This window comes from Arachis stenosperma, chromosome 6, assembly GCF_014773155.1.
Source record: "Arachis stenosperma cultivar V10309 chromosome 6, arast.V10309.gnm1.PFL2, whole genome shotgun sequence".
Classification (NCBI taxonomy): Eukaryota; Viridiplantae; Streptophyta; class Magnoliopsida; order Fabales; family Fabaceae; genus Arachis; species Arachis stenosperma.
The window spans coordinates 114,266,004-114,280,202 of record NC_080382.1 but is presented as its reverse complement, the minus strand read 5'-3'; the positions used below and the strand labels follow the sequence as shown (position 1 = coordinate 114,280,202).

The 14,199-nt window shown below is 30.6% G+C and overlaps 1 protein-coding gene across 3 annotated transcripts; it reads left to right on the top strand.

Annotated features, from left to right (window-relative positions):
• The first annotated feature begins 2,968 nt into the window (after positions 1-2,968).
• On the top strand, positions 2,969-6,084 carry LOC130935436 (BTB/POZ and MATH domain-containing protein 4-like). Of its 3 annotated transcripts, none has more exons than XM_057865184.1 (5): positions 2,969-3,603; positions 4,322-4,667; positions 4,788-5,067; positions 5,521-5,796; positions 6,003-6,084. In XM_057865184.1, exons 1-4 carry the CDS (start codon positions 3,206-3,208, stop codon positions 5,790-5,792), a joined length of 1,296 nt encoding a protein of 431 aa, XP_057721167.1. In that variant the 5' UTR covers positions 2,969-3,205; the 3' UTR covers positions 5,793-5,796; positions 6,003-6,084. The 3 variants fall into 3 exon arrangements, with proteins under 3 accessions (XP_057721167.1, XP_057721166.1, XP_057721165.1); XM_057865183.1 differs by having other exon boundaries at positions 5,997-6,084; XM_057865182.1 differs by having other exon boundaries at positions 5,521-6,084.
• The last annotated feature ends 8,115 nt before the right edge of the window (positions 6,085-14,199 follow it).

Below are 14,199 nucleotides of genomic sequence, written 5' to 3'. Positions count from 1 at the left end.
CATTGGAGTTACTCTAAATCCTTATATTTTAAACTTTTTTTTTTCAAAAGAACTTAATTAAGTTGTTTACGCAAACTGACTTTATTTCAACAATACATTTTTAGTACACAGTCTATATTTTTAAACGTTAATGTCTAATTATTAGTTAAAAACAACAAATTTTACAGGACTTCTAACATTCTTTTATAAATAATATATATAACTTACATTTTTATATTTAAACTATAATTAATTTATTTATATAAAATTATGTTATTTTATTTAGTCTCGCTACACATTTAAATCTTTTTAGGGGATAAGTACTGTTTTGGTCCCTAACAATGAGGACCAGAATCGAAACCGTCCCTGATGTAATTTTCGACTTAAAATCGTTCTTAATGTTGCATTTCATTTTAAAATCATCCTTTCTAATAAATTTTTTTAATTTATTCCAAAATTACCCTTACTTTAATAAAAAAAATATAAAATTAAAAAAAAAAAAGAAAACGCGTTTTGTGGGGGGGGGGGCAAAGGGTATACGAAGGGGGAGGGAAGGGGAGGGGAAAGGGGAACGGGGGAGGGGGAACGGCGCCGGCGGCGAAGCCTGGAGAGGAAGGGGAAAGGACGTGGGGTTCGGGGTTGGGGGAAGGGGAGAGGCGGAGGGGGGAGGGGGAAGGGGACGGCGGCTGTCACTGTCGCCTCGGCTGTTCCTACCGCCGCTGGATCCGTCGTGTGCATCGTCGTCCGAGGAGCCACCGCCGTCCTTGCTCGTCGTCTCCCTTAGAGCCGTCGCCATCGAGGGCTAGCAGAGAGAGAAACGCGAGAGTCAGGGTCACCACCTTGCCGCCTCTGCCTCGCCTCCACTGCCTCGCCGACCCACCGCCGCACCGCCGCCCGCCGCTTCTTCTTCTTCTTCTGTGAATTCTGTGAATTTCTAGATTTCTTCTTTTGTTGTGGAATATTATTGTTGCTGATTTGTTGATTTGTTGTTTTCTGTTTGTTGATTTGTTGATTTGTTGTGGAATATTATTATTTCTGCTTGTTGATTTATTGGGGGTGGGGGAAGGGAATACGGGGAGGGGGAGGGGACGGGTGGGGACGTTGGGTGGGGGGAAGGGGGAGGCAGTGAGGGGGAAGGGAGGGGGAAGGGAGGGGGAGGGGAAAGGGGGAAAGGGGGGAGGGGGACGGCAGTGGCGTTGGTGGTGGTGGAGTGGCAGTGGGTGTTGATGATGCTGATAATGGTGGTGGAGTGGCAATTGGTAGTGGTGGTGGTGAAGAGGTAATTATGTTGGTAGTGGTGAGGGTATTTTTGTCCAAAAAAAAAAAAAAAGAACGATTTTAATACGAAAAAAATGTTAACGACGATTCTAAATCCAAAATTAGAAGAGGGACGATTTCGATTCTGACCCTCAACGTTAGGGACCAAAATCGTACTTATCCCATATTTTTAGTAACCAAGTCCAATAAAATTGGCTTAAACTCCAAAAACTATTTTCATTATATATAGTATGTACACACGCCCACTTCACTAACGCAAATGAAACGCTTGCACGTTTCGCGTGCTGCGTTCAAAGAATACGAAAAACGATTCCTATCTTCGTGTGTTTCATCCTCTTTCTTCTATTGGTGCTATTGTTACGTTGCCGTGTTTTATTTGTTTCTTCTTCTCCTTTCTTGTTCATGTTATTGTCGTCATTTATTTTTTTTCCTCTTTATTTGGTTTTATTTTTCTCAAAAGAGGAAAACAGGAAGAATTATGAAAAAATGAAATAAGAAGGAAAATATGAAGAAAAAAAAGATAAAAAAGAAGAAGAAAACGACAGAAAATGAAGAGGAGAAAGAAGAAAAGTTTTAAATTGTACAGAATTTATCAAAAAGATAACACCAAAATTTTTTAACAATAATACATAAATATCTTAGTTTTTACACCAAAATTTTGTTACAAAAGCACAAAAATATCTTCTTTAACGTTGGATTTTTTTCTTTTTATTCTTATTTTTTCTTTTAGTAGCATTGCTTCTTATATTAGACTTGAATGAACATATTTATACTGTATTACAATCTTGTTTAGTTGAATGAATGTAGGTTCACACTTATTAGATTGAATTTATAGCAAAAATAGATCGAAATTTATTTTTCTTCTTTTTTTTTCTTGGTTTTATTCCTCTAAAAAAAGTAAAACAAGAATAATTATGAGAAAATGAAATAAGAAGGAAGAGATGAAAGAAAAAAAAATGAAAAGGAAAAGACGAAGAAGTAGAAGATGAGAAGGAGGAAGAAGAAGAGTTTTAAATTGTGTGCACCTTATTTAAATCCAGAATGCACCGAAATTTTTTATGATAATGACACACAAACAAATTCAGTTTAAAATAAGTTCAGACCAAAATGCACCGAAATTAAACTCAAAATGCACCTTATTTGCACCGAAATTATTTAATAATGATGACATACGAGCAAATTCTTCTTCCTCCTTCTTCTTTTTCATTATTATCATCTTTTTTTTCTTGTTCATTTTTTTTCTTATTTTATTTTTTCATGATTTTTTTTATTTATATCCTAACAAAAATAAAAATAAAAAAAATCAAATAAAAAATACACAATATTGTAAAATTATTAGAAAGAAAAAGAGAAAATAAATTTAACAACAATAGCAGTAATAAAAATGACAATAAAAAAAAATATATGATAAAAATAACAATAATAACGATAATTATGGTAATAATGAAAGAGGTGGAGGAGGAGAAAAAAAAATAATTAAAATCAGAAAATAAAAAAAAAAAGTGACGATGGTGATAACAATACTAAAAGAAAAAAATAATAAAAAAAGAGAAGAAAGTAAACGGACGTTCAAAGAGTTAAAAAAAAAATCACATGAGTGAAGAATTTAAAATATTTAATTACACTTAATTAAATATTTTAGTTGATTATAGAGCTTTATTCTATTTTATTTGAGCCGTTGAGCGAGTTCATGAGTATTTGGTGAGTTAGACTCGATTATTAACGAGTAGCTTAACTTTCTTGAGCTGGGCTAGATACATTTCCACCCTTCGCAACGACAACACCGTTCACCACGACGACCACGGCAATATCTATATTCCAAATCCAAATTAATCAATAAATACAACAAAAGCAAAAGAAAACACGCGGACACGGAGTTCCTTCTTCAGCTCTTCTTCTCTCCGATTGCTTCAACCAGCCATACAAACAAAATAACCAAAGCTCGAAGATGTACAACAGCAACAACAACAGTAACAGCAACATCCTGGCGTCTCGGACGAGCTCGCGGTCGGTGACGGAAACTGTTAACGGCTCTCACAAGTTTGTAATCAAAGGTTACTCTCTGGCGAAGGGGATCGGAGTTGGGAAGCACATAGCGAGCGAGACCTTCAGCGTTGGAGGGTACCAGTGGGCCATATACTTCTACCCTGACGGCAAGAACCCTGAGGACAACTCCGCCTATGTCTCTGTCTTCATCGCCCTCGCCAGTGACGGTACCGACGTTAGGGCACTCTTTGAGCTCACCCTCCTCGACCAGAGTGGCAACGGCAAGCACAAGGTCCACAGCCACTTTGACCGCTCCCTCGAAAGCGGTCCCTACACTCTCAAGTACCGCGGCAGCATGTGGTAGGTTAATTAGGTAGTAAGTTAGTTAGTTATCAATCAATTAATCGGTTATGATCGGAATTTATTAGGTTTTTCCGCTATCTTTGTTTTGGTTCAACGCAATGCTATTTGCTAGGTTTTCTTGCTGTCTTTACAAGGTTTGGTTTTTGCTGTGTTTGAATTAACTGGATTTTGTGTTTTTTTGTAACGGATTATGGTGTGTGATTTTGCTGAGATGATTTGGGAAGAGAAGTGAGGATGAACTACTTGTGTATTTACCAACTAATTTTATTTCGTGCGTGAAGTGACTTGTTTTGTGTTTATGATAGCTTACAAAGGGGAAACTTTAGGGAAGGCTGATGTTTGTTAAAAGTTACGCGCTAGAATGATTAGAGATGATTGTTGAGCTTTGCATGAGCAAGTAGGCTGTTCCACTGTACTCCGTGAGATAATTGCACTGCTATTCTGGTTTTTGCAAAAGACTCTAGCATCATCTTTCGATTGAGTTGCCTATGTTGTGTTTTATTTTAATTATTTACATAGTTAGTTTGAAGCCTGGCCAATATATTGGATAATTGAGAAACAAGGGAAAAATTTGACGAAAATTTATGACATCTAGACTTTGGAAGAAAATGAAACAAATTTGTATCCATATACACATTTGATGCTAGTGGTGGATTCTGTGAATCTTGGGGATGTGCATTGAGGATTTATGAGCTATCCATTTACTTTTTTTTAGGGGCTATAAACGATTTTTCAAACGAGCTCAGCTCGAGGCATCAACCTTCCTCAAGGATGACTGCTTGAAAATAAACTGCACAGTTGGTGTTGTGGTGTCATCCATAGACTGTTCAAAGTTAAACACAATACAAGTTCCTGAATCTGATATTGGGGCACATTTTGGCATGCTGTTAGAAAATGAAGAAGGCTCTGATGTTACCTTTTCTGTACATGGAGAAAGGTTTCATGCACATAAGCTTGTACTAGCTGCTCGGTCAACTGCATTTGAAACAGAGTTTTTCAATGGGATGGATGAAAATGATCAGGAGATAGTTGTTACTGACATGGAACCTAAGGTTTTCAAGGTAGCACTTTCCGCTAGCCTTTTCTAATTAGTTTTTTTACTTCCCAGAACATACATGCTACTAATAAAGTGTAGAATATTGGTTGCTATTTAATGTTTGTTGATTTCCATTCTTGTGCAGGCATTGCTTCATTTTATTTATAGAGACACTCTTATAGAAGATGAAGAACTCTTTATGTCACGGTCAACATTCTTTGCTTCAATATCCGACTCATTTGCAGCAAAATTGTTGGCTGCTGCTGAAAAGTATGATTTGCCAAGACTGAAGCTGATGTGCGAGTCCGTAATCTGCAAAGACATATCTATTGATTCTGTTGCCTATATATTGGCCCTTGCTGATCGTTATCATGCTACAGAACTGAAGTCTATTTGCCTCCAGTTTTCTGCTGAAAACCTTGTTGGTAAGTTTTCCTGGTTTTTTTTCCATTAGTGATACTATGTCTGCTATTTGACAAAGTAGACACTACATGTATTATTAGCTTATTACCTTTTCGTTTTGCTGTGGGTCCAATCACTGAAGTTTTCACCTTATACTTGGTTGGAAGGACCTCGCTTATTTTGAGGCTGGTAGTATGGATAAATGGCTTCACTTAATCTTTCTACAAAATGTGATGTTCATGAAAAGAAGAAAGAAATAAAAGAAAGAAGATGAACTCAGCTAGCTAGTACTAAACTTTACAAGTTTTCATACACATCAATTTTTAGATTGCATACTTAAATCCTTCTTCATTTGTTTATCTTCTTGGATTCATACTTTTGATAATAGCCTTAAAATTGGGAAAAAACCATATGGTGTTTGTAAGATGCATAAGCAACTGATTCTGATATCATTTCTCTTTTGTGCTTACTTGCAGCTGTGATGCAATCTGAGGGTTTTGAGTACCTTAAGGAACATTGTCCTTTGCTACAATCAGAACTACTAAAGACAGTGGCCGGATGTGAGGAGGAATTTAGTGGAGAAGGAAAATGTAGAAGTGTGTGGGCCCAGTTTTCTGATGGTGGTGACACCAATGATAGGAGTGTAAGACAACAAACATGGGAAAATGGAGTTGAAAGAAGTCAAAGCTTATGGGTTCACCTTTCTGATGGTGTTAACAATGATAGGAGTCCAGGGCAAGAAGCTTGACGAGGTAAGTTACCATCATTTGTCAGTTAGGTTAAACTGTAAATTATGGCAGGGACTGTATAACCCAATGTGTGTGTGGGGTGAAGAGCTCCCGAGGGCAGGGGGAGTAATACAAAACAATGTAAAGAAAGGAGTCCTGAAACCTGCCTTATAAGTATTATTTTTAGTTGATTAATAACATCATCATGACACACAAGGATTAAGTTGTAGGGACGCAAAACAATGTAACGTTGATATGTTGTGTGGAATCCTGTTGGGAACATTATAATGAAGAGCTGATCGTGCTTGGCTTCTTGAGGTTGTTGTATTAACGAAGAAATTTGACTTTTTGATACATCTTCAAAGTTCCAGTTCAGTTCAGAAATGAAGGGAACCATAAACATTACATGCAGGGTTCCTATTGGAACAAGTTATTATTATTTGGTACAAGACCAGCCAGTAGTTCTTCTATTTACTTTTTTGCATCCGTTAGCATTTTATTTCTCTTTCCCTTATTTTTGGAGTGTGGAGACGGGATAAAACCGGGTTGAACAATCAAGCAGTGTAGAAGAAGGCATTAATGGTAGCTGGTTTTTCTTGTAAAATTAGTCTTCATGTATCTCTAGCATCAACAAATGCTAAGACAGTTAATAAATAGAGTTGATGGGACAAAACGATGTTGATTGTTGAGATGTAAATTTAGGTTAACTATGGGCAGGCTAATTCAGAATGGTTTGCCCAGTTTGTTAGTGTACTGAGACTTGGACATTTCTGTAATGGTCTAGTTTTGATAATGTATTAATGTTGTAGCCTATTAGGTCAAATTGAAGTGCTTTCGGTAAAGACCCTGATATTGCGAGTTTCTTGGCTCTGAAAATGTTGCTATAACATGTTTGAGTTTCCATGATAGCTTCATAGCTTCACAGAGATTTAAGTGGTTGTTTAATTGGTAGGCTGGTTATTAGGTTTCTGTCAAAGGGTTATATCAGAAAATGCCTCTTAAGGGTGTATATTCGGAGATTATCCATTAAGTTTCTATCCGACTTTTATTGTCCGATGGAGAATCAAAAACCGAGTGAAAATTTCATGAAGTTGTTCTATCCGACTTGCTCATGCTAGAATGGTGAATGCTCCGTTTGGAAAGGAAAGATGGAGCGGCACATGCTTTTGCAAGGATTGGGCCATTCCATATGAGGCCTTGGATGACAGTGGGCGGTTAGGGTATATATGGTTTAAAGGGTTGGGTTAAAAGCGTAATGCAAGAATAAATAATTTTAAAATGTATGATCCAAATGAACCAAAGAAATAAAAAAGAAAGAATATATGTGCCCAAAATAATGTAGATTAGAATGAGATTTGGGATGAACGAAAAGTTTGGTCAATACTCAAATTCTACTTTAGTTGTTTTGTGGTCTACTTGCTATAAATTATTTTTGTATCATTTACAAAATAATGAATAAAGATAAGATTTAAGGAATATTAAATACTTAAATAGGCACTGCAATGTTAATAATAAATGTATGATTCATGCAGTATTGCCAAATCGTTGAGATGTAAAAATATTTTGAAGTTAATTGATTCTATTTATTTATTAGAAATTTGACTAAATAATATAGTTCAAAATTTAAATATGTAAATATATTGACGTTAACATTTTTTATTATTTTTCTATGTTATTTTTTTTTGAAATGTAAAATTTTCTAGGTCCGTCACTGGTTGGCACTATAATTACTAAATGCTGAATAAGATTAATGTGATGTGTTTTAGTGTAGATTTTGTTGACTGCTGACTATTATTATTAATTAAAAGAAAGCAATAAGAAGGGTCACTTTGATTAGTGTAGATGTGGGTACGCCTCCGTAGTGGATATAGTGTTGGTGGCATGTAGAATAAAAAATCAGAAAGCAGTTGGTCGTTAGGGTATTCCGAGTTTGGAGTGAAAACTTTAAAGAATTATCCGGATCGGTCTGGAGGAAGGAGAATGTTTTCGATTCAGTAGAAGTTACGAAAGAATGGAAGATGTAATGATGAAACAAAATCAAGGTTAGATTCATGAATAATGCAATTGATATGTTTATTTCTTTTGGTGAAAGTAAACCATAAGACAAAGCACATCGATGACAATCCACACTTACTACAATTTGGTTGAATAATGGTGTAGGCTAAAAGTTATGCATCTGCAAGAACTAATGTACGTGCCATGCACTGAGCAGCGCAGAGTAGAATGTAAGGCCAAAATGGTCAAGCATGATATCAGTGAGCGTTAGTTGAAAACCTGAGTACGTGAACTCAAAAGTTGACTGATAAAGGGTGAACGATGAAGTCAAAACTATAAACCGCAAACCAAAAGCCTTAAACTGCAATCGTAAATGGAAAGCGCGCTGTGGAAACCAATCACAATGTACCATTGATCGTGGACCGTATGTCTTCTCATGTATTTGTGGGGCCTTGAGTCGAAGTTATGAAGACCGGGCCCATAGGTTCGACCGATAAACAGGTAAAAAGGATTGCAGCTAGTCCAGTTAGTTCTCATGACTCGTGAAGCTTGAGAGCTGGCAAGAATCGGTGAAATTAGGCAAAGACTCGCGGAAACAGGCTGAACGAAAGTGGTTAGTTACGAAGCTCAAAATTGATGGGAGCGAGTGTGGTTTGTAACTCAAATCTCCATGTTACTGCACGTTCCCGTTGGGACCATAGTTGTCAGAACCGAGTCGAAAATCGAACCGATCAGACTACTGGCTTACTGGTTCATACGTTCAACCGATGAGTTACTGGTTGAACTGATAGAACCGGTCTGACGTAAATACAAAATATAAAATAGTCGAAAAACAAAAATTAAAATTTAAGATATATATATATATATATATATTGACTAATATTTTAAAAACAATCAAGTTTCAACAAATTATAGTCCTTAAGTATTAATTTGTTTATTATTAACTTAATATATAAAATTTTAGTTTTTTTCGTAATAAAAAAATTTTATTTTTATTTTTATATTAAAATAAATATTTTTATTTTAATAACTAAGTAATTAGTTTATATTTATTATATTATTATATATTATATATATTTATTGAAAAATAATATTAATAAATATCATATAAACATAAAAAAAATAAGCATGTTATAAATAATAAAAATGTTTGATATTTTTTTTATACGTGTTTAATTATATGCATATTAATAATTATGACTAATAAAACATATAATTAACTTAAATATAAGTGACCGAGTATAATACTAAAATAATATGTAAAAAAATTATTATACGTTTTTATTATATAATTAATAATTAACATATAAAAGAATAAAGAATAATAACATAGTTTAATGATAAAAAAGTATTAAAGTAAAAAAAAGATTTAGATTTGAACCACAACTTCATGATTTTTGAATTTTTCTATCTAACAGTTTGGTTGTACTGCGTTTCACCGGACTTGACCGGTGCTGGCCGGATTTGGACCGGTTGAAAGTCTGATTTATTAGTTTTCTAGTCAAGGCAGTCGGTGCAATTCGATTTTTACAATTATGGTTGGAACAAACCTATTGCTGTTCCTTAGGCTATTTTACATTGTTGATTATATTGTGACGACGCACAATGAGTTTATTAGATGTTACTTTAACTTTATAGTGGCTTGTGTTTAAAATTACCATGTCTAATTAAAAAAAAAAACAAATATTCATGTTGAACATAGTTATTGTTTAATTTAAAGATGGATTAAGATTTGTTTAGTTTGGACAATATTTTTATTTTTTACTTAATCTAATTATCCAATTATTTTTTATTATTTATAATTTAATTTTGAGAACTATATATCATTGAATATATAGTATTATATTTCATTTTATTTTTATTATTGACATTGTGCTGGTGTTTTTAAATAATGTAGAGAGTTGGTGTGTCTTTTTTTTTGCATGGATGATCACAAATCTGACCCTCAGATTTGTTGTTTTAAATTTTTTTAAAAGAAAAATTGTGTTTTGAAAAATTTTTAAAAATTTTTTGAAACATGTAAATCGAACCCTCCGATTTGAAAAATTTTGATTTTTTTTTGTTTTTTTACTCAAAATTTACCCTCGATTTTCTATCCCTACTCAAAACTGAGGCTCAGTTTTCTATTCTATCCAAAATCTTACCCTCAGTTTTCTACCCCTACCCAAAGCTGAGCCTTCGATTTGTAGTTTCTAATTTTAAAAAAAATAATTATCTCCATATCCATAAAAAATACACCAACTCTCCATAACTATGCATAACACACCTCTCTAATCCATTATCAAAAAAATTAGCCTTAGACTGGTACCGATCATTATTATTATTATTGAAACATACCATAAAGTTATAGTTAAGTTTAAATTCTTAATTTAATTTTCGGTGTTGAATTTTAAACAACTGAAATTACTACTGCTATGTTTGTTTGAGAGGAAAATGAAACGAAAGAAAAGGAAGGAAAGAAAATGGGAAGAAAAATGATTATTTTTCATTGTTTGGTTGAGAAAGAAAATTAAAGGAGAAAGAAAATAGATGAAAAAAACTGATGGGGCCTACCAATTTTTTTTCTCTCCAACATTAAAAAGAAAATGGAGAGAAAACTAATGTTTCTCTCTCTACTTCCAATACTACCCCTTCACTTTTTCAATATCTATCTACTTAATATACTAAAACTGGATTTTCCCCCAACTACTAAAGGTGACATGTCGATCTCTCATACCTCCGTTTTCCCTCCAAAACGAAATTTTTTTTTATTCTAAATTATTTTATTGTAATTATATTATAATTAATACTAAATGAATAATATATAATAATACTAATTTGGCAACATATCTTCATTATAATTATATCAAATTAATATTTAATGCACTATTAAACTACTTATCAATTATCAATTAAAAATACTTTTAATAATTTTAATGATAATAATAATATCAATAATAGTAATAATAATAATAAAAAAAATTTTACCCGATTCACGTATATCAAATAATTTTTCTAAATTATTTTATAAAAAATATCTTTAATATAATTATATTGTAATTAATATTTAATAAATAATATATAATTATACTAATTTAGAAACATATCTTCATTATAATTGTATCAAATCAAAATTTAATGCATTATTAAAAAATTACCTTAATAATAAGTAATTTACATATTTATTTTTGTTTTACTAAAGTCTATATATAGTGTTTTCCTGTGGTACATGAATCTAAATTTGAGAGTCAATTCATAATTTTATATTTAGTATTTTTTTTACTACTTCATAGAATAAGAATGTATTCTTCATTTTTTATTGAAGTTGATCCTTTTAAGGTACAATTTATAATTTTTTATAATATTTTTTTATATACTCATTCTATTATATTATTCTTTTGATAATTTTTTATTTGTTGTTACTCTAAGTTATTCTTATCGTCTAATGTTCTAGTTCGATTGTCTTTTGCTACAATCATTTACAATGCATCACATCCATGAAATACCTCATCGAGTTGTCTTCACTGATTCGGGTTCCAACTACATGGATGTAAGTGTTCAAAGAAGAGGCAATAGTCTCTACTTTATCGAAGGATGTAAGCGTTCAATTTTGCTAAATTCATGACAAATTCAGATATGCAATTTCAACGATTGGTAGTATATTTAAATTTTCTTAGTTTAAGCTGTTCATTATTAGAATAATTTTTTAACATATTTTGATTTTTTCAGAAATTATCAGCTTTCTTTTGCATGCATGCAATGCCATTGAAGGGAATAAAAGTTAGTTTGGTTTCTCGGTGTGGCAATTCTATACCTTACCGCATTGCATGGATAGCGGATGATGAAACTTATCTAACAAGAGAATGGTCTGATTTTGCACGAATTCTAAATATTGAAACTTACGATGTTATTTCAGTTGGTTGTCGTTACAAAAATGATTCTATACTATACGTGACTAAGGACTAGAATAGGTTCAATATTGTTTAGGTAATTTGGTTTTACTATTAGTATTTGATTAAATTATAATTATAGAATTTTAAATTATTGCCTCAATTTATATATTACGATTATTTTTTGTGGATATGCTATTTTTAAATAATTTAATAAAATAAAGTAGTGTCAGATATTATTAAGTTTATTTTTATCCTTTATTTCTTTATTTGTATTTTCATTATATCTGACAAAAAAATGAACCTACACATATATTAAATCGTTGACCTAAAGACAATTTATTTGCCAATAAAAATAGATTTTATTTATAATTGGAATAAAATTTATTCGCCAATAATCGGTGGATAAAATTGAAATTACATCCGTGTCATATAATTATAATTGATTAATTGGTATAAAATGAAATTATACCCGTGGTATGAGTAATAATCTAAATAATTATATCTTAACAAAATATAATTTAAAATAATTTATAAACAATTATCTTAACAAAAATAATTATTTAATAATTGATTTAAAAATCAATGCAAAAAATAATTATTAATAATAGTATTATTAACTGGGTAAATAATATAATTTTAAATTATTACTTGAAATATGAATAATATATGAAAATCTATTGAGTAAATCAATGATTTTGCACCTTAATAATTTGACAATTATTACTCAATTAACCAGTTAATTGAATTAGTAATAACAATTTCCAATTTTAAATTTTGTATATTAAGTAGTTATTAAAAACTGGGTAATAACGATTTACACGGGAAAATCATTGATAAATTCAATTAACCATATAGAAGATAATATACTAACAGTTTTAGTATATTATTTATGGCAAGCGAAATTATTTCCTCAGATTTTCTATTAAAATTGAAATTAGTAATAGTTTAAAAAAAGGTTTATTAATAAAATTACTAATAGCTACATTTTTATACACAAGATATATGTTTTCTATATATTATTTAAAAAATATAATGAAACATGAATAATGAATGAGTATGTTATTTCTTCGACTAGCTAATTAATGCAAAATCGAGTAGCCTTTTTTATTCGATTGAGGTCATATTTTGTTTGGTAAAAGTTTTAATCACCTTAATTAAATCCTGTCTTTGTGCCTTAACCTATACAAGTAGTAATATGTTACATATTATTTAGTATATCTAAGTAGTTATTTCTCATAGTGGAGATGTAAAAAATCATATTAAGGTTTATTGCCAAATAATTAGTGGATGAGTAATAGTAGATTATATTATTTTGGGAAAGTATTTTCATTATAATTATATCAAATTAATATTTAATTATGATAAAATATGTTAATTATAATTATATTTTAGAATTATAATAATTACGATATTTATGTTATATATTTTAATCATTTATGTACGTAAATAATTAGAAATTAATCAAATCAAATTATCACGGTAAATAATATGTTGTATATTATTACGGGAAATAATCCGTAGATAAAATTGAAATTACACCCGTGTCATATAATTATAATTGATTAATTGGTATAAAATAAAATTATACCCGTGTCATGAGTAATAATCTAAATAATTATATCTTAACAAAATATAATTTAAAATAATTTATAAACAATTATCTTAACAAAAATAATTATTTAATAATTGATTTAAAAATTAATGCAAAAAATAATTTTTAGTAATAGTATTATTAACTGGGTAAATAATATAATTTTAAATTATTACTTGAAATATAAATAATATATGGAAATCAATTGAGTAAATAAATGATTTTGCACCTTAATAATTTGACAATTATTACTCAATTAACCAGTTAATTGAATTAGTAATAACAATTTCCAATTTCAAATTTTATATATTAAGTAATTATTAAAAACTGGATAATAACGATTTACACGGAAAAATCATTGATAAATTCAATTAACCATAAAGAAGATAATATACTAACAGTTTTAGTATATTATTTATGACAAGGAAAATTATTTTCTCAAATTAAATTTTATATAATTATAGTAAGTCTCTATAATTAAAGCAATATAAAACTGCTTCATATATAGCAATAATATTATACATATTTATATATCTCTTATTTTATCTTTTTTTAAAATATTGACATATAATTAATTAGAAAATATATAATATTAAACTGTTTTGTTATGCATATATATAAATTTATATAATAACCCGTATAATTTATACGTATGGCATAATACATATGTCAAAAAAAGATTCCATAATTTTTGAAAACTATTGTTTTGTTATATGAAATTGAAATTGAAATTAAATAATTTCTATTTATATAATTTTTTTCTATTAGTATCAAGTATTTCCATTAAAAATTCATATCGTTTGTAATTAGTATATATATATATATATATATATATAAGTCGTAATAGTCAATTGTTTTAATTATTTTGACGTTAGTGCTCTTGCGAATGAACTAAGTGGGTATTTAGAAAGGCTAACTAATGAGCAGAAATTTGCATACGATCAAATAATTGGTGCTGTTAGCGGTAAT